Genomic DNA, 21225 nt, shown 5'->3' with positions numbered 1-21225 from the left:
AATACAGAACTTGAAACTAAAGTATCAGAGAACACATGCTTGCTACTGAGGCATGTAATTTCTTCCTTCCTCTTTATTCTAAAATTATTCACGTTACCTACTTGATGAAAAAAAAAAAAAGAAGCCCAAGCAGCCCAAGCTTTGAGTGAGATTCTTATCACAGGGACCCAGTTCTCAGGCAGCAGGGAAATGCATGCTATCCTGTCAGACAGAAAATAATTTCTTGTTCCTGAATAACAAAACATGTATTTACTACAGATACTGTTTCAGCCATTTAAGAAATATTTTTATGCTTTGCTTTTGTCATTTTATCAATGCTCTATTTGTGTTCAATGGCATCCTGCATTGTACAGAGCAGCAGGATGACAGACTCAATCACTGCAACTTGACATTAACGTGCTCACATTCCATGCCTTAAAAGCCATGAAAGAGTGAATTTACTATATGGCAGAGCACCAGAAATTTGTTTAGTTTGTTTGTTTCAAATTCTACAAACCGTCTCTCTGATCCTGAATAGCAACCAGGTCCACAAAGTTTCTTCTCCTTCCACTAAGCTGGTTTTGTTCATTCTCCTCTGACCATGGCCTCCCAAAGGCCCAGGGATGATTTCTCCATCACTGCCTGCACCTGCCAAACTAGAAGATCAGAAGTACTTTGCAGACAAAAATGTTTCTCATTTTCCATCACTAATATATGATTATTTATACAGCTCTAGCAGCAAGGAGGAAAATGGGAATTCATTGAATATGACACCAAAACCATCATTACTTCAACAAGCCCATTCAGTAAAGAGACAAAATGAGCTACAGTAAAAATTCCTTTAACTGCTGGGAAATTCCTATTTACACAAGCATGCCAAGTAGTGCTGACAACAGCAGAGGTGCCCCAGATTACCTGCAACCATCAGAATTTTACAGAAAATGGCTCTGAAGGCAAAAGGATAACACTTCATCAAGTTTAATTTGCAGGAAATTGCTTCCATGTAAGTTACTGTGTAAAAATACATTCAAATTTGGGAGGGACTGTGTTTTAAATATGGTTCAAGCTGAAGGGATTAAAATGTGACATGACACAGTGGCAATTACTGCAGTAAATGAAAGGGTCAGCTGTTCTGTGCTTTCTGAAAGGAGGAGGCAAACATCTAGCGAAGAAACAAAATCCATAAAAAGTTTTCAACCCGTAATTTTGTATCAATGGACATAGATCTCTCAGAGCAGAACACTGAGCCTTCTAGCACCATTATTCTTTCAGCCCAGGGACAGAACCAAGGCCAACAAAAGTGACTTTGTACACTTGGACTGGGCTGCAGCCCCCAGGACCTGCTCGCGCTGACAGGAAATCGCCGCAGCCTCGAGCCTTCATCTACCCACGTGAACCACAGACCACAGACCAGCCTCTGTTCTCTCCTAATTGTCAACATCTGCTCTGCACAGCTATGAATAATTGTATGACACACACAAAAAAATCTCTCCTACTGACTCCAAAGGCTGTTTGGTTTGTGTTTTTCTTTTTTTTTTTTCTTTTTGAAGTTTGGCTCCTAGGTTAAGATTTGCATTCTTCTGAAAGATGCCACTGAAATGGAATTCAGGGTGAGTAGGGAAAGCTGGTGGTGCTGGTTATTCCTTTCTAAAGTCAGGTGCCCAAATAAATGGCAGTTGAGATAAAACATTATTTTCAATATTGGAGAGAAATGGAGCACCAGCCCACTGGTGGAGGTAGCAAGCTCCATGAGAGGTAGCTGTGATCCCTCTGACTGCTTGACTCATGCCAAGTACAACAAACCCCAAATATCCCAGCCCTAAAAAAGTGAGGATGCAGATGTGCCAATGGACACATTCAGCATGACTTGAGATTCAGTTCAGAGAAGAAACACATTTGATGACAGCTCAGCAGCATTGCCACTTGAAACCTCCACTTTCCTGCTCTTTCAAGTGAGCCATCAGGGCTTCCAAGACTGTCAAACATTTGAATGCAGCAGTTTCTAATCTATTCTCATTTCACAATCACAGATTTATTTATTTATTTATAGTAGAAGAGTGCCAGTATGAAAGCTATGGCTAAAACTCCAGGGACACGGCCATGCTACAATTTTAGATGGTCACTAGGCCTGGCTAAAAAGGGAGAGGAGAAAGGAAAGAGGCAGATGCACATCATCCTGTCTGCAGCCCTCATTAGCAATGGGGCTCTCCATGAGCAGGAGAAGCAGAAGAATGGAAGGAGAAATCATTAAAGAACAAATCACAAGGGCAGTCAGTCCTTGCCAGTGTAATTCTCAAACACTTTTCCAGGGCCGGAACACAACGTGATAAGGTTTTCTCAACTGACTCCTGCACAAAGCAGAGGTTGACTGTTGGCTGCACTTAGGACAACACTAGGAAAAAAAAATCTTTTCTCCTTCAGCTGAAATACTCAGGAAATGCACAGAAGGAACAAAACACTGAGAACATAATGCTAAACATGCCTCTTTTAGTGTCTACACTAAAATGACTCCTTTATCTCTCCTTCTGGCTTCTAGGATAACAGAGCTGAGATTTCCCTGCAGTTTCCCTGCTGTAAATGCTGTGACAGTTCATTTGCTTCTTGCTAGTCTGGGCTCAGGATCACCTTGCTGGCCTGGCAGAGCTCCAAGTGAAGTGTGTAAAAGTGTGTGAGCACGTGGACAGTCTGGTTTCTCTCAGAAGCATTAAAACCCTTTTAAATGCAATTGCCAACCTGGTGACCAATTTACCTCCTTCCTCTGAGGCTTGACTGAGAGAGGACTTCATCAACACACAACTGTTTTCTCCAGTATTTTACAGTCAGAGTATTAAGATGACTATTCCTCTGCTACTTTCTTATGGGTTGTTACATTTCAATTTCTTCATTAAAAACTACTAAGCAATCTGCTCCTTGCAAAATGAATGGACAATTAAGGATGTGGTCAACTTGTGGCTCTTTTGTGAAGCATCAGGGGAAGACAAAATTATATGGGGGAAGAGATGAAACCAAGAATGAAGTGAGAAAGTGAAAGCTGTTGAGTGCTGTAACAGCCAGAACAACCAATTCCAAAAGTTGCAATGGAAGAACATGGCAAAAATGAAAGCAAACAACAAAACGTACCAAAGAAAATACAGAATATATGAGTAGAGAGTGTAAGATCTGCCCATACAATCCCAAAGTCCCCAAAATTACAGTGTCAAACCAATGGGTTTCAGAAAAATAAAAGTCTGGAATGCGTGCTCAAAATAAATTTCAATTGTCACTGAAACTATTAGGTGATAGTAAGTACAAACCTGGGCCCTGTTTTATTAGCTTTTAAAAGAGAACATGGCAAAGGGCCTTAAAAATGTGTACACTAGGTAAGATACAAATCAAACCAGAGGCAGAAGCATTTGTATAATATGTGCAGTCTGATGTAAAAAAATCAAAAAATGGCCAAAACCACCCCCCACCAAAAAAAAGGAAAAAAAGCAAGCTTAATCTGCATTATTGACAGTACACCTATTTTGTCTTTTGTGTCTAGATAAATTCTCCAAAGCTATAAATATCAAAACATTATTTTAAGTACAGTTTGAGCTATTCACTAGACAGCAAGCAGTTTCTGCCATTTATCTTTTCTACTTCATAAAATAATCATAACCCTGAGAATCATACATTCATGATTATATTTATCTCATTCTGACATTATTACAGTATAGGTATGCAAAGAATTATCCAAAGTAAATACAGACCTCTTGGCATTCTCTGGAATTATACACCTGAAAATAATAATTCCTTTTACTGTACAAACTTTCTGAACACCTATATTTTATGTTGACAGGCATGATTCAAATCCACTCCAGTAAACTCAACACCATAAATGAATGGTACCAAATTAGTCTCATAAAAAGAAGTCTAGTAAGATCTGCTTTTTCTGTTTCAGTAGCTCTGAAGAAATCAAAGTAGTTTGCAGTAACTCCTAAATCCTCCTACTCTGCTTACCTGCAGCATTTGCTTTTATCCATTCTCTATATTCTTTGCATATACATTTGTAGCTCTGTAGCCTGTTATTGTAGCTAGCCTCAGTATTGTTCCTTCCCTGACAGGCAGAAAGACAAAATCCATTCCAGAGGCTGCAGGCTGGGGGTCCAAGGCCCCTTTGCTCTCTTGAGCCAAGGCTGGAGCCAGCTCTTGGGGACACATTTTCATAAACAGAGTTTAGCTCCTATCTAAAGCGGGGAGGATTCAGACAAGGGTTGAATTACCTCACCACCAATGTCTCTAATTGGGGATTTCTGTCAGTTATTTTTATTTGCTGAACTTATCAAACTGTATTCACTCTGGGCAGGGGTAGGCATTTTCCAAATCTGCCCCTTGGAGGCCTCCACTAAAGACCAGCCTTTATTCTACCTCCTATACTGATATTTGCTGTTTCATTTTGAGGTTCTTTAAGGCATCAGTGGAACTGGATATGCTACTCACATTTAGAATGATGAAATTGCCATAAGTGCAGAGAAAATATCCATTTTTTATGAAAGAGGACATGCTGTTCACAGCTACATTGATCCAAGCTAATGCACTGAAAAGCTCACTGTAATTTATTTGCACAATTTCAGCTCAAGAAAATGTAATCACAGTGCATTCAGCCAAGATTGTAAAAACAGAATAAAAATCCCATGTCCCGTTTGTCACACTTGTACTAAGGAAAAAAAATACATAAAAACTGAATTACTCATTAAATCTGGGTTCTTAAACTCCAAAGCTGTCAGATTGGACAATGAATCTGGCTTTTTTACAACACAGAAAGGAAAAATATAAATTCAAACACAGCAGTATAACATATATTGTTAATACTTGTGAGAGGATATGGTGGATGTAAATATTTTAAAACTCAGCTTCCTAAAGCAGTTAAAAAATCAGAAAAGCAACAACTACCATGGAAATAAATGTCAACAGGGCCGGGTGAAGTCAGTATAAAAAATTATTAAGGAACAAAATCTTGAGTGTTACAGATCAAATAGAATGGCTTAACTCCTGCTCATACACAATTTTTAAAACAGTGAAAAGCTGTTCAGTGTGCAGTTGCCAAAGTGAAATATTTTTTCCTATGTATAAGGCTACAAGAGGGAGTTGCATTGCAGATAAAATATGTTTGAAATCCATAATTTTTATTACAGTAGAAACCACAGTAAAAATATTTCTCTTCTTTTTTGGAATCAACACTTTGATTTTCAAATTCAAAGAAAGCAAATTACAGAAGTGAAGGGTGTATCAGCTCTGTGCTCCCACATATGGACAACCAACTGAAAAATAAACATCACTGAGTTGGAAATGTCTGTTTAGAGTGGGCTTTTTGTTCTGAAAGGAAAAAAAGTTAGGGCTACTTCAATATCCTATCCATTACTTTAAAATAAAGACTGGATTTTGTCCCTCAAAAAGAGGTAAAAGTATAGTCCCTTAAACTATAAAAGGCAATGATATTGAAACTCAAAGTGAAGCTTAAGGGCTGTTTATTTGGAAGTCAGCACAAGCACATCAACAGGATAAATATGGCAGATCAAACAAGAGCTAAGTGGAGCACTCAGAAACTGGAAGTTATTAGTTAGTTCCACCCATGTCCTTAATGCAGCTCTAAATTAACAAATTGTCTTCAATTTATTTTAACATCTTGCCCTATTTTTCAAAGTAATTTTCAAGAGTATTGAGGAGACATAAATGGCAATAGTAACTTGGAAGGTCAATTATGCATTTCTGAAAATTCAGTCCTGGACAGTTTTCCTTTACACTTGGCATTACCTGTCCATCTCCTACATCCAATATCTATAAAAATGGCATTTAGGATGCAAAACCTTATTGGTATCATTAATTATTAAAATTAATTAAATTATTAAAATTTAATTACTAAAAATACAAGAAAATATTATCAGCTGGAACAAATTATAGCTCACAGAGAAATAGCTGTTTCCTACCAGTCTCATTCTATGTCCATCAAAGTCATATCAGGCTTTTTCTGCCATACAAGAATCCGTCATGCTGTAATGCTGCATTCATCAAGAGCATTTTGGAATAAAATCAAATGTATTGTAATCACAAGTCCCTTTTATACTATATTACAATATTTCTGTTCCATTTTAACATTATCATGTATTATGAGCCACATTCCAGCCTTGTTTAATCATGCAAATTATCAGGCAAGATATGAAGAGGAAAAATACGAGTTATTTAACACTCCTTCCCCTATGGGACACCTTTGAACTCATGCAAAACTGCACACACACAAAGCACAAGCTGTATACATTTCTGAATTCCAGCAAACCTGTTTCTAAGTTCAAAATATGTGACCCTGAGCTGCCTTTTCATAAAGCCTCACTGGGAAGTTCTAATTGTGCTTTGAGTTCACAGATGTGGCTAAGCCACTTCTCATTAAACTTTCTACAATTCCATGAACCCTTTGACATGTATTTTCACATGTAAATATAAACACTGTCAAGCTTGTGAAACTTTGGTTCATTCTCCTCCAGAGGAGAACAAGGATCAACCAACCACAAAAGGAAGCAGCCAGTTGGGTTTTTTTTTTAAATATGGTACAGGCTCAATCCCATACAAATACCCATTCCAGATTACTGCTGGAATCTGCTGTAATAACCAACAACTTTGGCTTTTTCACTCAGCAGAAAAACATCAGGGTTTCACTATTAATGCCACATTTTTAAATAATATGGGTCAAGGAAGAGGAAACAATGATCAAAAAAAATCCCAAGGAAGTGTTGAGTATCTCTTTATTGAAAGACAACAAACACAAGTGAGCCATTAATAGTGGCAAAGCTGGGGGAGGGAGGGAGGGGGAGGGCAGAGGGGATTTCAATCAGCCTTTTCATGTTTTATTCATTCTTAAGTAAGAAAGCCTTTCCCTCTGGCCAGTTTTTGCCTTTACTAACATAACCAGACAACAGGCATTGCATACACCCACTGTCAGATTGCTGCCTTGATTATTATTTCAGTTGTGACACACGGACAGCCAACCCAAGGACTAAAAAAGTGGAATTTTCTGTCTGCAGGTAGACAAAACAGCTGCTGTAAGCCAGAGATATTCAATCTTGGTCCACCTGGAAAATTCATCCTACTTGCAATCTACTCCTACCAGCTTCTGACCACTGAGAAGTTCCCTATTGAGCCACATGATGAAAATGGAATATTGAGTGCACTGAATTGATGGAAAGAAAAGGTCCAGCTGTGCTGTCAGGTCCTTCTTGCCTTTAAAACAAGCTGCACACTCTGACTTCACCACAATGCTGGAACTATTTCCAAAATGAGCATCTGTAGTAAATGCTGATTTGTAGCATGAATCTTTATCAAATATTAATTAAAGCCTAATTAGGAAGACTTAGTAAGTAGAAAAGCACAGCTTTAAAAGCTGTCAGTGAAATGTAACAGGCATCTTTTAGAGCACAGAGATGTGTGTGCTATGAAATGTTAATTACTGCTCTTCTTTCAGGTGGTTGGCAGAGATTATTGCTAAGAACCACAGATCACCTGCGACAATTTCCAGATTTATCCAACACCAAGAGCTCCAAGATAACCTGCAGAGTCCAGCATGTATCATCAGGAAGTCATACAGACACAGTCATCCAGGTCACTGAGGCTTTCTCAGACACTTATTTATCTACATGAGTTATTTATCTCCAGTCCAGCGTTATCACCCACAGGCCCTTCCTTTTGGCAGGAGGCTCCTCAGGAGTCACTCTGAGTTTGCTGCCTGCTTCCTAAATCAAAAACCACGTGAGAGGGTGGAAATGTATTGCCTTTGAGGAGGAAAAATGGTGGGTGAGGTGGGATTGTGCTTCAGGCTGAACAGAACACTTCACAGGCTGAGAGACTAAACTAACCCGAAGGAGTGATTTAACAGATGTGGCCATGAACTCAGCTCTTTCACTTACAGTCCTTAAAAATGACTTGCATAAATATTTGTGCAATTAATCCAACCTTAAAACCATTCAGAACTTTTCACTTGCACAGCCCAGTAAACATTTCCAGTGTAAAAGAAGGGCTGCATGATCAAACCTCGGGCACATTTACAAGCACAATTTGGACTCAGATATCCCACTGGATTAGTTTTAATCTACATTTTTTCCACTTACTTCAACATCAAAACAGCCAGTTCTCTTAATTTGTTTGCTCATTTTCTTCCTGTACCTGTCACTGTGATCTGCACTTACTGAACAGTTACAATTATCCTTTTTTATTTGTTTTTTTTTTTACTCTTGGCCAAAAAGAGCAAGTCTTCCAGAACACATGTATTTAAGGTTTATAACAGTACGCCCATAAAAGTGTGGTTTGCTCACCTGTCATTTATGCAGAAGATAACACTGAAGAAGCAAATATTGATCTTTTAAAAAGTAGCTTTTTCAACATCATGCTCTCTTTGTACTCTCTCACTCCCACCACACTCTCTGGGGTATATATTCTGAAATTTCATGCATACCATAAAGTATCTTTGGAATGTTACAGTATAATTGTTTAGAGAAACATTTAATGGATGAGTAAGCATCAAGAGGCCAGGGCTAAGGGAAAAGTTAAAATGCTGGCAGCATTTTGTATTGAAAGATCTTCTCAGCATGAGGACCGGGGATGGACATTTGATCCAAAAATCTGGTATTGACTCAAGCAAAAAAAAAAACCAAACCAAAACAAAACAAAAAACGCAGCATCCAGCCCAGAGGTGTCTGAAGGCACTTCCCAAAACATCTGCCTCCAACCACAGCTCCCAAACCTGGCTCTGGGCACTGCCCAGCAGAGCAATCCAGGGCCACAGGAAATTATTTGATCAATAACATAAACATTCTGATAAACAACATGATCTTGATCTTGACAATTGGCTCTTTCTCCTTTTGGAATTGGTCCCTTGGTTTCCCCATTCCCAGCACAAATAATCTGCATGTGCATGGTGTGGAAATGCAGCAGAAGTGACTGGAAAGAGCTGGGCACTGAGTACAGAGAGAGCTAAAAAAAAAGCTAAATGTGCTTTCACTACAGGAATCTGCTGCAGATTTATTTAATTTACAATGTGCTGTAACTTAAAACAAATTTTCCTCAATTCCCTGAAGGACTGCTCCTCTCAGAGGTTCTGCAAATCCATTAGCACAGGTCCATCATTATAGATTTTTTGGGGTTTATGTACTGAAGAGAGTTAAAAAAAACACATACACACAGAATAAAGCATATGATATGGATAGATGAGTGGGACCTTAGATAATTGATTCATACCCTGATTAAATTATTAGAGTACAACTGAAGTTTTACTTTTACTCCCAATTCCTCCTCTGTCCCACACTGTTTTAAATAAGAAAAAGCAAAATAATTATCCCCCTATGTGAATTTCTAATCAGAAGATTACAAAAGCAGAAGTGCCCCATGCTCACAGAAACCAAGCGGCTCTTTCAGCTCCAAAGCTGGAAAAGCCAAGGTGCCCCAGGCTTGTGTCACAGCTGAAGTTTGATAATTGGGCACCTAAAATCTCCCTCAAGGGGAGTCTGTAGTGTTTACCAACATGTGAATTGGAGCTGGTGCAGCATAATTTCTCCAAAACTTCAGACACTCATGGAATTCTCAGAAATCTACTGTCTTTGAGGAACTTCTGTTTCTGCATTCAACTCAGCGGAGAACAGGTAGCACAATAAAATAATGAGGAACACACAAATAGTGTGAAACTATGAAGCTCATCTTGTTACACTCACTAAATATCACAAGTTCTGCTGGTTCCAAACACAATGTTTGATCCAAAACTGCTAATCTACCTGTAAATTGTGTGATTCTAAATTATATGTAAAAATAATGCATTTATTAAGGCTTTAAGAGGTATTAGTAGCATGCAAGATTGCAAGGGACTTCCCAGGTCATCACATTTGCATCCTACTATTGGAAACAAAATATTAAATAATCTCTTCCAGAACACATTGACTCCCATCTTATTTAAAATGAGGCTTTTGGTTTTGTTCTTGGGTTTGTTTATTTGTGGTTTTTTTTTTGCATAATCTCAAAATCAGAATATTTGTTTTAATTTTCCACTCATTTCATCAAAGACCAAGTGGCCATTTAGCTGAAACACTTCAGATTGTGTAGGACAAGCTTTTACATCCTCAAGCTTTTCTTTCTTTTCACCAGAACAGTGATCCAGATGCTGTCAGATAAATACACTGGTTTAAATCTGTGTTTTTTCTAGTGCCACACTCACAGGCAAATCCAAATATTCCTTGGGTAACTTTTTCTATAATTACTCTGCCTTGGTGAATTACAGGGAGCTGTACCACCACTGGTGATTTTAAAACAAGGTCTGTATATTACTCCTTGTGTTACAATGACCATAGCAGGGTCTGTCAGTGGTTTTTTGGAGTTAGGGTATAATGGAGTTTATAATGAAGTCTAACAAATAAGGATATGTTAATCTTTTCAACCACTTAAATTCAAGGAAATCAAAACCAAATGTCTTTCTAACACAGCATCCCAAAACCCAAACCCCAATACTTGGATCTCAAAGCCTGCTGGGATGTTTTCTGCAAACCATCCATTAGATTTCTTATATTCTGTACAACATTCCTCCACAAGCTGGATTGATTTCTTCCACAGCTTAACTTGTTTTTGCCAAAGTCTCTTTTAGTCTCTATTTTAGTTCAGCATTGGCCTCCTGCCTAATGAAACAACTGTTCTTTATGCCAAAAACTGTCATCTTCAGTTGCACAAGATGCATCTCACTTACAAACAATGTATAATGAGCTCAATGTTTAATGCCTGCAGAACTGCTGTTTTAAAATGATCCCAAGCAAAACTTAAACAGATACAGGACTGGTCAGTACCTTGGGTGGGAGAAGAACCATTCTCAAGGAAGATTTTTTTTCCCCCTTTTGTATTGAAATCCACTTTTTGAAAAGAAAACCTTAATTTTAGAACATGAAAGCATATGTAGCTAAGACAGGCAGCAGTGAGACATGTGAGGCTCACTCCAAACCTGAAACCTTCACTCTCACTCAGGGTGAGGCCATTGCTCTGTAATGATCACTGCACCACAACCTTGGCTTCTCTTGAACAAACCATGTTTAAATCTGATAACCTATCAACTGATGGACTGAAAAAAGCCCATCCACATGAAGCTGCCATGCTGTTTTTCTGCAATTTCAGACCCAGCTGCAGCAGAGGTACCTGTGTAAGGAGCTGTTCCTGGCTGAGGCCATTGATCCAGCGAGTGTATCGTTCAGTGGAGTCCAGTGGCTCTCTTCTGACTTGGCAACCAATAATCTAAAGCAGAATTACACAAATCCCTTAGGTTAAATTCTGTACAGCCACGTGGCAACAAAACAGTATCACAAAACAAACACCCAGAACGTGGCAACTCCAGGAATTACCTACACAGTCCTTACTAGCCCCCTTCTAGGTTCATAAGGTAATATGGTACAGTGGCTCTGTTCAAATGGTAAATAGTTACAGACTTTAAAGGTCTCTAGGAAACACTGAGGAGAATCTTTCCAATAACCTCATTTTTGGGAATATTGGAATCATTTTGGTTGAAATTTTCAAAGGAAATTTTCCATAGGCAGACATGTAGAATGCAAAATTTCAACCAAAAGTTACTCCAGCAAATGAAAAGTGGAACTTGAGTAACACCAGACAATCCTGCCAACAGTCCCATAACCTATAATGCCTCCTACTACTTTTAATTAATATAAAATCAGCACAATCCCCTTCATATTCTGATTTGTTTTGTTCATGACAGAACATTAAAATCAGTGACCTGATTTTAATTTGGTCACTGAAGCACCGTCCACCCATGTGAGCAATATCTCCAAATCTAATACTGTTCTGTAGCTGTAGGGGTTAAATATGAATTTTAATATTATTATGCCAGTAGGTGTTCAGAAAGCTTCCAGTATGTCTCAAAGAATATCAGTAGGATCACATATATGCACAGACACATATTAATGCAATTTCATGGAAACACTGAACTGTTCACAGATCTCTGATTAGACAAGGAAAAAGCTGAGGAGAACCCCAGGAGTGTGACTGGACAGAAATCTGCTGTTTGCTCTTCCTGAAATCTGCAGTCTACACAAAACCTTCAGGGTACCACAGGACTCAATTATTCATGCAAAGTATAAACTGTTTTATACCAACTGTTTTATACCAACTACTGCACTCCCATCATGCTGTAACTCTCCATTCTCTTCCTGATTTTTAAGGTGATGCCCACTGAGGCTGTGCTTGTCCACTGAGAACTAACACCACAGGTTTTCAGTGTTTCTGAACACTAATTTCTGAGAAGTTCTGTTCAAGAACAGGTGGGAAACTCCCTTGGTTTATTTTCCACCCTAAGCATTAATAAATCTTCCAGGTATCTTTTTTTGCAGAGCTTTAAACTGCAGAGGAATGTGAACAGCCAGGCCAGAGCTCTGCATGTGCAATTGTGAGTACTTTTGATGTGGGAACAAAAACACCATAAGAAGATCTTGCTGGGGGACTGCTGGCAATGAAACATCACAATTTAGAATATGATTAAATACAATCAAAATAACAAGCATGGAGAAAAAGAAAATGTTATTTGCTTATCCCAGAAGAATAAACCAGAATGTCTCTGAACTAGGAAATGTTTCCTCAATGACGACAACAAATTACAGTGGAAAACTTCAGCTTCATCCTAACTTAACCCTCACATTACAGCTAAGTAATACTAAGATATTTTCAGAAGGTTAACCTAAAATTCTTTTACACTGAATATCAATTAGAAGAGTTCATAGAGATGTTTTTTTACAGCACATCACAGAGATAAAAACCTGCAAAAGTCATGTCAGGTGTAGGTCTATCCTGTGCTGCAAGGATGGTTTTTATTTAAAAATAGAACTCTTTCTAGTATTCATGAATCAAGCCCTCATTAGTCTTCTCTTACTTATCCTAGATTTTTCTAACTTACAAAGACACTTGCAAAACTGCATAAAAGGTAAAAGGGAAAAAATACCTTTGTTTTATATCTCAAGCTATTCTCTAACAACACAAGATGGAAACTTAGTTTCTTTATTTAAAGAGTCACAGTGAAGCTGAGCAGATACAAAGAACTTTGAAAAGGTGAGATATTAAAAAGGAGAATTTCAAATTTCTTTTCTGAAAACCTGGTTCTCAATTACAGCCAAGTAGGAAGTGCAGTCATCTCTCTCCTGGCAGCTTGAAATTTAAATTAGAAGCAGGGGACAGAGTTGCACATTTTTATATTCATTTCTGAGAAGACTGATAATTTCATAAATGCTGTTGGTAATTTAAGCAAACTAAAGCAAATGCTGAATCCAGGTGCTCAGCTAAAGGACTGTAATTCCCTGAAGTCCAAGAACAACTGGTTCAAATCCCAACTCCTCACACTTGAAGAGGAAACGGAACAGATTTGATCAATTATCTGTACACACATGAGGAGAGGTGAAGGCAGAAAGCAGAAGTGCCATTAAATTGGATCCTGGACAGCTCTTTTCTGGATTATACATCACTGTTTGTAATTTCTAGAGTTTGACTTCAAGTCTCAGCCAAAATTCCCTCCTTTTTCATCTAGCCACACAGATAATTCCACTGCATGCTCCAATTTACTTCTCTCAATTTTAACTCATCACACTGGTTCAGTACTTCCTGTATTTCAGGTCTTAAAATGCTTTGAGCCTTTTGGAATGAAAAAAAAAAATTAGGTGAAAATCCTCATCAAATAAAGTTGTTATTTAGGAATTACTGGTATTGAAGTGAGAAAAATCAATGGGTTACATTGAATTTAGCCATAATTTGGGAGCACAATCTTTGGAAATGTAACTTTGGAATACAAAAGGAGAATAGCTGCAAGCTCATTAACCAAGTTAACTGCTGTAGGAAGTGCTGTGTTTGCACTCCCCTCTGCCCTAAGAGCTGCTTTCTTCTCATTTGTAGAACCAGCACCACTCAAAGCCACTTTTATCATCATTTTAAGAAGTTTTTTTTGCAGACAAATGTGAAAATTGCCACGGTGCAATCAAGTTTATTTCCAGATCCTCAGCCCAGCAAATCCCCTACCCCTGTGCACTTCAGCTGTGCCATTCCCTCCCCATGGGACTCTGACACGTGACTGGGATTTTTGACTTGTGCCTGCAAGATAAACACCACCGAGCTGAGCCTTTGATTCAGCATCTGCAAAGCCCAGCTCGTGTAACCAGCTTCTTTCACACAATGAAAATCAGATTATTTACAGCACAAACAGTTTCCTGCAGCTCCCCTGTGTAAGGTGTGGCAGCACAAGCAACTGCACACGGGTTCCATTTCCTCCATGCCTCACAGAGGTTTTATATTCACTCAATGTTTCCTTAGAGCTTTCAAATTGAAGTGAAAAGTTTTTCGCTGTTGCTTCTCTCATGACATTTAAAATACTTTGATAAAAATCTTTCTGGGTGTATTTCACCCATTCAGTCCTTCCAACAAACTGCATTAGAAACATTATTTTAAGTATCTGTTTCTATGCAAAAATAGAGTTCATCCAAGTTTTAATTTTTGATCTAATTAGACAAGTTTGTTTTTATTATTACAAATGCTGGAGTGTGGCACATACCTGTACCTAGATTAAACAATGCAATATATACAATAAATGCAATTAGCATTTATTACTATTTATTATTATTTTTACAGCACATCACAGGAATAAAAACCTGCAAAAGTCATGTCAGATGTACATCTATCCTGTGCTGCAAGGATGGTTTTTATTTAAAAATTATTATTCCAACTGGAAACTTGCTGAAATGCAATATTAATATTATTTGTATAGGAAGCAGTACCATGAACAATGAATAACAGAAATTTCTGGCTCATAGCAAAGGACAATGGCAGTTCAGGAAAAAGTAAAATTCTCATCAGGGCAGAAAATCCTTTATGCTACCACAGCAACAAGGTAATTTGCTTTCTAGAGAGATAATTACTTTTTTAATGTATTAAAGGTAACTTAGAGGTCATTTAGCTTTTTATTCAATTGCAATCAGCATTGGTGTCTCTGGAAAAAATATAAAAGAATTTATCCTTTATGACAGCAAGAAACAGTAATAGGAAGAACAGTAAAAGCACAAAATAGGGGATTTATCTTAAGTGCCAACAAATACCTACACTGAAAGGCAACACAAGTAAATTTTATAAACAGAAGTGGCTTGAAGTGAGCTCTGTGGGGAAGAAGTGGCCAAATGCAGGATCAGTTTGTGGCCCTACAGAACTGCTTCATCTACTGCTTCACCAAAAGCCTCCAGCATCTGCCAGTCCTGTCTAGATGGTCTCAGACAGGGGTAAAAATGGCATTATTGGTCTGTATTTAGGCACCTGAATCTCTCTGCTGTAATAACTCTACCACTTCACACAATTAGGAGTGGACTAATGAATTGTACCTAAATAACATTATCAGAATGAATGCCACAGGCATGTTCTTTATGCCACTGCATTGAGAACATCTTCAGGAGTTAGGGAACTGTAAAGCCAGAACAACAGGATTATGATACAGCTAAAGCAGCACAAATAACAATAGTGATGAAAATAACTCTGAGGGTCTCCAGGTCACAGCACCCGGGCAATAAAGATCCAACGAGCACATTCAGTAAATTCAGAGTTATGCTGATATTCAGAGGAACTGGGCAGGATTACTACACACGTTACCAAATCCTGCTCAGAGCCACCTCTAGCCACTGTCCTGTGAGGGACAAAAGTGTCCTGTGAGGTGAAAAAAGAGAATTTCAGTCCCATGTCTGACGTGTGCACAGCCCAGCACTCTGTACCCAGTCAGACACGTCAGAACTTGTCCCAACTTTCACCAGTGGGTTCTGAAATGCAACAGTCAGGTGGAGATGTTTCTTAGTTTCATCATTTTGGAGTTTTATGTTTTGCCTTGCACACTGAAGTGGAAAAGGAAGCGGGAGAGAGGAAACAAAGTTTAAATGAGTCGGCAATAATTAAAACCAAGGCGTTTTCTGCAGATGTGGTGTTTTTGAGTTTTTAATCACTACAGCTTCCTTTACCACAAACAATCTTCCTTATTCAGGAGGCAGCCTATGTACTAAAGAGGAAATGAGGATGAAAAAATAATTGGTCTTCAATTTTATCCCAATATTTTCCACCCTTGTTTTAAAAGAAGAGGAAATGAACAAAGACAGGCAAAAGCATAAACTCTCCACAAGGCAGTGGGCACTGGATGTACAAACACACCCAGGAGTTCTTCATATAATGTATCTTCTCTTAAGGAGCTTTAGTATTGAAACAGGTATTGAAAAAATATCCATTTTAGCATGAAAAAATCCATGGCTTTTCTGTACAAAATAAACGCAACTTTCAAAGGTTATACAAAGTACAGAACTTGATTCTACATTCTGAGGAAGAATGTGCAGTGTTCTGTTTCATTTTAGAAATATGACAGAATGATGTAAACCTCCTTGAAGAGAATGTCATTAAGTACTTAGTGATGCTGTAATTAGGAAAATCCTAACATCTGATCCTAGATAAAGTTCAGTGAAAAGAAAGATTATCAAATAACAAGTAAAATAGGGAGGATTATCTCAAGGGCACAACACCTTTTTCCCCAGTATGCCTCCTTATGAGAACCCACAGATGGCAAAATCCTAAAATAAAAAGCTAATAAGAGTTATTTGTTTATAAATAAATTGTACGAAATAACTCTTATAAGAGTTATTTAATAAGAGTTACCTTATCCTGAATGTTTAAGAGCAGCTTTAGTTCATGAAGCCCACATCTTTTGTCTTAAGGAAAGGTAGATGTCCCCTCTGCTGTCTCCAAACCTTACTTCAATTATTTTTATTGTAGTAATTTTATGCAGTAATTTCCTTTAAGAAAGATTTTGTGATCACTATTTAATGCAATTAAAAAGGAAAAATAAACCAGAGAAATATTTTTATGCAGTTCAAATCTTCCCAGAAGTATATACTGCAGGAAGAAGGTAGTAAAATGTGTTTCCTCTCCCAATCATTTCCAAGGGAGGAAATTGTTCTTCAAAACATGACACCTGTGAGTTAATTTGCATTAGGTGTAAATATACAAAATACACCCTGGTGCATTGAAAACATGTTTTAGAAATTATAAAATATGTTGATATTGCTGACTCCCCAAAGAAGCCTTTAGGTCAGATGAATATCCATTTCCACAGATGCTTCTATCTTGGAGCAATCCATATTCAAGAACACCTGTTACACATTCTACTTGACCCTGGTTCAAGTCCAAAGTCCACAAAAGGATGTTACATGTTTATTTTCAGCACATAAAACGAGAGTAATCAAAAACCAAGGAAGTCTGAATCTTCTTTAGTGAATTTATATTAAAAAGAAGAAGTCATGGTGTAATCAGAACAGCCCAGCAGAGCATCACAGCACAGATAGGTTTAAAAAGATGGTGTCACACGTGTGAATTCATGAAGTTTGAACATGACATTTTGGGGAAAACTCCAAGTAAATATCATTGAAGAGATAGCAATTTCTTTTGTCTGTAGCTTCACAAAGTCTGATTGGATTGCAATAGTTATCACCTCAGCAAAATGTCTGAACGCCAGGAGGAGGGAATCTTGATTTTCAAACATTTGATGCTTCAGACATAATTTTTAAAATGAAATATGTTGACATGAATGAAATACATTACAGTCAGTCTTTCATGAATATCAAACTCCAGTAATCACAATCATTTGATGGTGTTATTGGCATGTGGAGGCATTTTAAACACAAATTTAATTACAAAGTCGTGTCAGTTGGGCTGTTTCCCATTTGGGCTATTTGATTAAATGTAGAACAGACCTAGGCTGACATCGTGACTTTGAAAATGTTCTGTGGCTTTTTTCAGAAATACCAAATTAAAAACTAACTTTAAGGAAGCTGCCTAATAAAAAGCAAAGACACAGCTGAATTCCAGCAGATCTGGATGATGCACATGGAAAGGCCTAATTACCAAAAATGTAAAAATAATACTCTCACATGGTCAAAGACAGAATTTTCATATTCTCCAGTGCAAAAAAAGAAAAGGAATCATATTTTTTCCTCTAGACATACTCCAATGTCACCACTTCTGACAAAACCTTCATACAACTGCTGCTTTAGTCTCTACTCTCCAAACCAAGAGAGAAGATTATTGAAAAGAATAAATTATTTATATATGATATAAAATTAATAAAAATCATAAATAATAAATTATAAACAATAATTACTTTTATTTCTGTATATATTATATATAAAAATAAAAGTTATTTATTGCTTATTAATTTATTATTTATTACTTATTGAATATATATATATAAATTTTATATACTTATAAATTCCTTTAAAAAGCCTCTAATGACAATTTCCTGAAGTGAAATCTATAAATGTTTTTATAAGTATCTATATTGGGTAGCCTTAATTCAGAATTATATTTTCCATATGCTGGAGAAGAATGTACAAGACTTGGTAGTTTGATAATAGTTTGCAGTAAAAGGGAAATGAATATAAAAAAAATTCTGCTGACCAGAATAATTAATACTAGTCCATGAAAATATTCCTCTGGACATAAAAAAATGTTGGACAATCAACAGCAGCATCTAATCACCTCAGGAATATAATCTCATTTTCCTGCTGTCCATACCAAAGACAGACCAGACCCTCTTCAGATCTACTCAGCCCCTTTAGTGGAGCCAATTCCTGCCAAGAGGTTCATGCAAACAAATTGGATTTGTCATCCAAGACATGACAGTACTCAATGAATGTCTCTTCAATAGCTGTTGGACGAATTAATTCTTATATTAAAATTCACCTCTACAGGCAGAGCTTGCTGGGACAGGCCCGAGCAGCTCCCACTGATCTGTCTCAATCCTGCAGAGTAAGGGAGGCACAAGGAGAGCTCTGCAAATTAACTAAGGAGAAAAAAAGATTATTTAAATTAACTAAGGAGAAAAAAAGATTATTTAAGTTCTATGCAAAGAAGATTTTAATCGACTTCGTGTCCAAAATAAAAGCATTTATCAAAGGAAAATCTGCTAAGCTATATGCCACAACTGAAGGACAAAGAATTTAAGGGGAGATGGTAAAATCTGGACTTCAGAACTGAAGACACAGAATGAGAGATCACCAACAACCTCGCTGAACACAGGAAGGATGCAAATTAAATAGAGATACAGAACTGAATTGAAATGGAGCCCAGAGAGGTAACATGCAGCATTATGTAGTTCTGCTTTATGGCAGTTTAATCAAACCTCACAGACACTCATTGTCTTTTCACACCACAAACTTACAGAATCAAGTGGATCTGATCATTTTAGCCACAAGAAAAGAATCATATGACTCAAACTAGTGCCCTCTGTAAGCAGAGCACTCTCCAAGGGAGGGAGGAAGGAAAAAACAGTCTTGCTATCTAACACGTGGCAGAGAGGTGTGACAGGTCCCAACAAGCAGAACAGCACAGGGTACAGTGACATGAAAAAAATCTATTAAATTATGACTTTCAGAATTGAAAAATATATGTTTCCAGACCAAAAGGGGAAAAAAAATCCTCTTAACTTCTAAATGTAGTTAATCTGTGAAGTTCAGGGGTGGGAGGGAAGCAGCCAATGCCTTTGGCCTAGAGCTGTGCCCTAAAGAAAGGAGCAGCTCAGCTCTCATTCATTTGCTGCTTTCTCCAATTCCTTGGCCCACTGTGCAATATTTGGTTCAGCTCTCCCAGGGCAGGTGAACAGGTCTGTGAGCCACCAGCTCCCAGTGCCAGCCAGGAATTGTTCAATTCACTCAATCCCATCAACTATCTTAGAGCCACATTAACCATCAAAGATATGCAGAATTCAGGCAGTTGGTGAACACAGGCAGATAATCAACAGATAAAAATGGCTTTAGGCACTGCTGCTCCTGATCTAAAGCCAAGCTACAGAATATGCCAAAAATCTGCTTTAGAGATGCAAAATAGTGAGAGTTGCTCATTGAACAAATGCAAATGTATATTCATGTTCTCTCACCCACCCAGGTATCCTACCTGCTTGAGACAGAGGATTGTAATTTCACAACAAATAGAAAGGTGTTCGTGGTGACACTGCCACTGATTCACCTCCCACTGAGCCAGAGAAAACAAAAGGAAATGTTCTTTATTTCTATTGCCCATATTCTCACTCCAGCCGTTTTCTCACTGAGGTAGGAGACAGTGAGGAAAAGTTTAGTTATTTTATAAGTTCTCAAATGTTACTCAGTGTCTTCAAGATCATTCCCAGGTCCAGTGAGTCTCCTTCAGCATGCCCAGAGCAGGGCCTGCTGGAAGCATCCAGCAACAAGGCAAGCAGAGAGCAGATCCAACTGACATCCCCTCTCTCCTTGAAACAAAAATCTTTGTGACTTCTCAGAGGGTAACACTGTTGAAATTAAATAACATGGAATAAATGTGAGGCAGAGTGAAAAACAGCACAGTGTGTGTGGTTTGGGAAATAATTTCCTGGGCTACTCCAAACTTAGGAAGTTGTTCTGTAGAACACCAGTACATACAACAGGTTGGAGCTGCAGAAGAACACAGAATAAGATATGAAGGCATGATTTTTTCAGAATTAAGAAATGGAAGCTTGAATCTTCCTATTAATTAGCTGCCAACAAAGCATACATGTTTTGTGGTTGGTAAATCAGCAACACCTGGCTTATCCTGATAAATGGGACAGATGCAGTTTCTAGGGATAAATAAAACCAGAATGATGTTCCTGAGCTTCACAACTGCTAAAAGTAGGGATTTGCACTGAGCCTGATATTTCTTAAGCAGAACTTAAGAATTTGTAGTATAAATTAATTATAGTATAAATTATTTATAATTTTATATAAATTAAGAATTTGTAGTATAAACACAGACTCTCAAAAACTTGTGTCTTCTGAGAGTGTCTAATTACAGAATCCATGTGAGGGGGACTTGGAGATGATGTAAAATAGTCATCAGAGGACAAGGTGACAGCAGTTGTGCTTTAACAAAAAGCACAATGCATTAATGATTTGTATTTTGAGATCCAAAATCCTCCACTCTGAACATTTCCAAGGTCAGAACAGTTCCACCCTCAAGCCTTATTTTTAAAAAGTGTCCAGATAAGAGCAACTTAAGAGAACAGAAATTAACTTGGTCTTTAAAGCACAATTAAGGAGTCTGTGATCCAGGAAATGAGACACAAAGGCTGCTGCTGTTACCTCAGTGTTCCAGTATCTGAACCTGGGGCAAGCTTCTTGCTTTTCCAGAGATGGAGACACAGGTTTCTTTAAAGACTAATTT

At 37.8% G+C, this 21225-nt stretch overlaps 1 protein-coding gene across 1 annotated transcript in view; it reads right to left on the bottom strand.

Moving 5' to 3' along the window:
- The window catches only part of B3GNTL1 (UDP-GlcNAc:betaGal beta-1,3-N-acetylglucosaminyltransferase like 1), a 108390-nt gene that overhangs the window by 66891 nt on the left and 20274 nt on the right, over window positions 1-21225 (bottom strand). The window contains exon 6 of the mRNA XM_054516848.1: window positions 11152-11247. Within this exon, the coding sequence (XP_054372823.1) occupies window positions 11152-11247 (96 nt within the window). The remainder of the gene's footprint in view (window positions 1-11151; window positions 11248-21225) is intronic.

This window comes from Molothrus ater, chromosome 19 (genome assembly GCF_012460135.2).
Source record: "Molothrus ater isolate BHLD 08-10-18 breed brown headed cowbird chromosome 19, BPBGC_Mater_1.1, whole genome shotgun sequence".
NCBI lineage: Eukaryota > Metazoa > Chordata > Aves > Passeriformes > Icteridae > Molothrus > Molothrus ater.
Note: the sequence above shows the minus strand (reverse complement) of the source record. Positions and strands in the feature narration are given on the sequence as shown.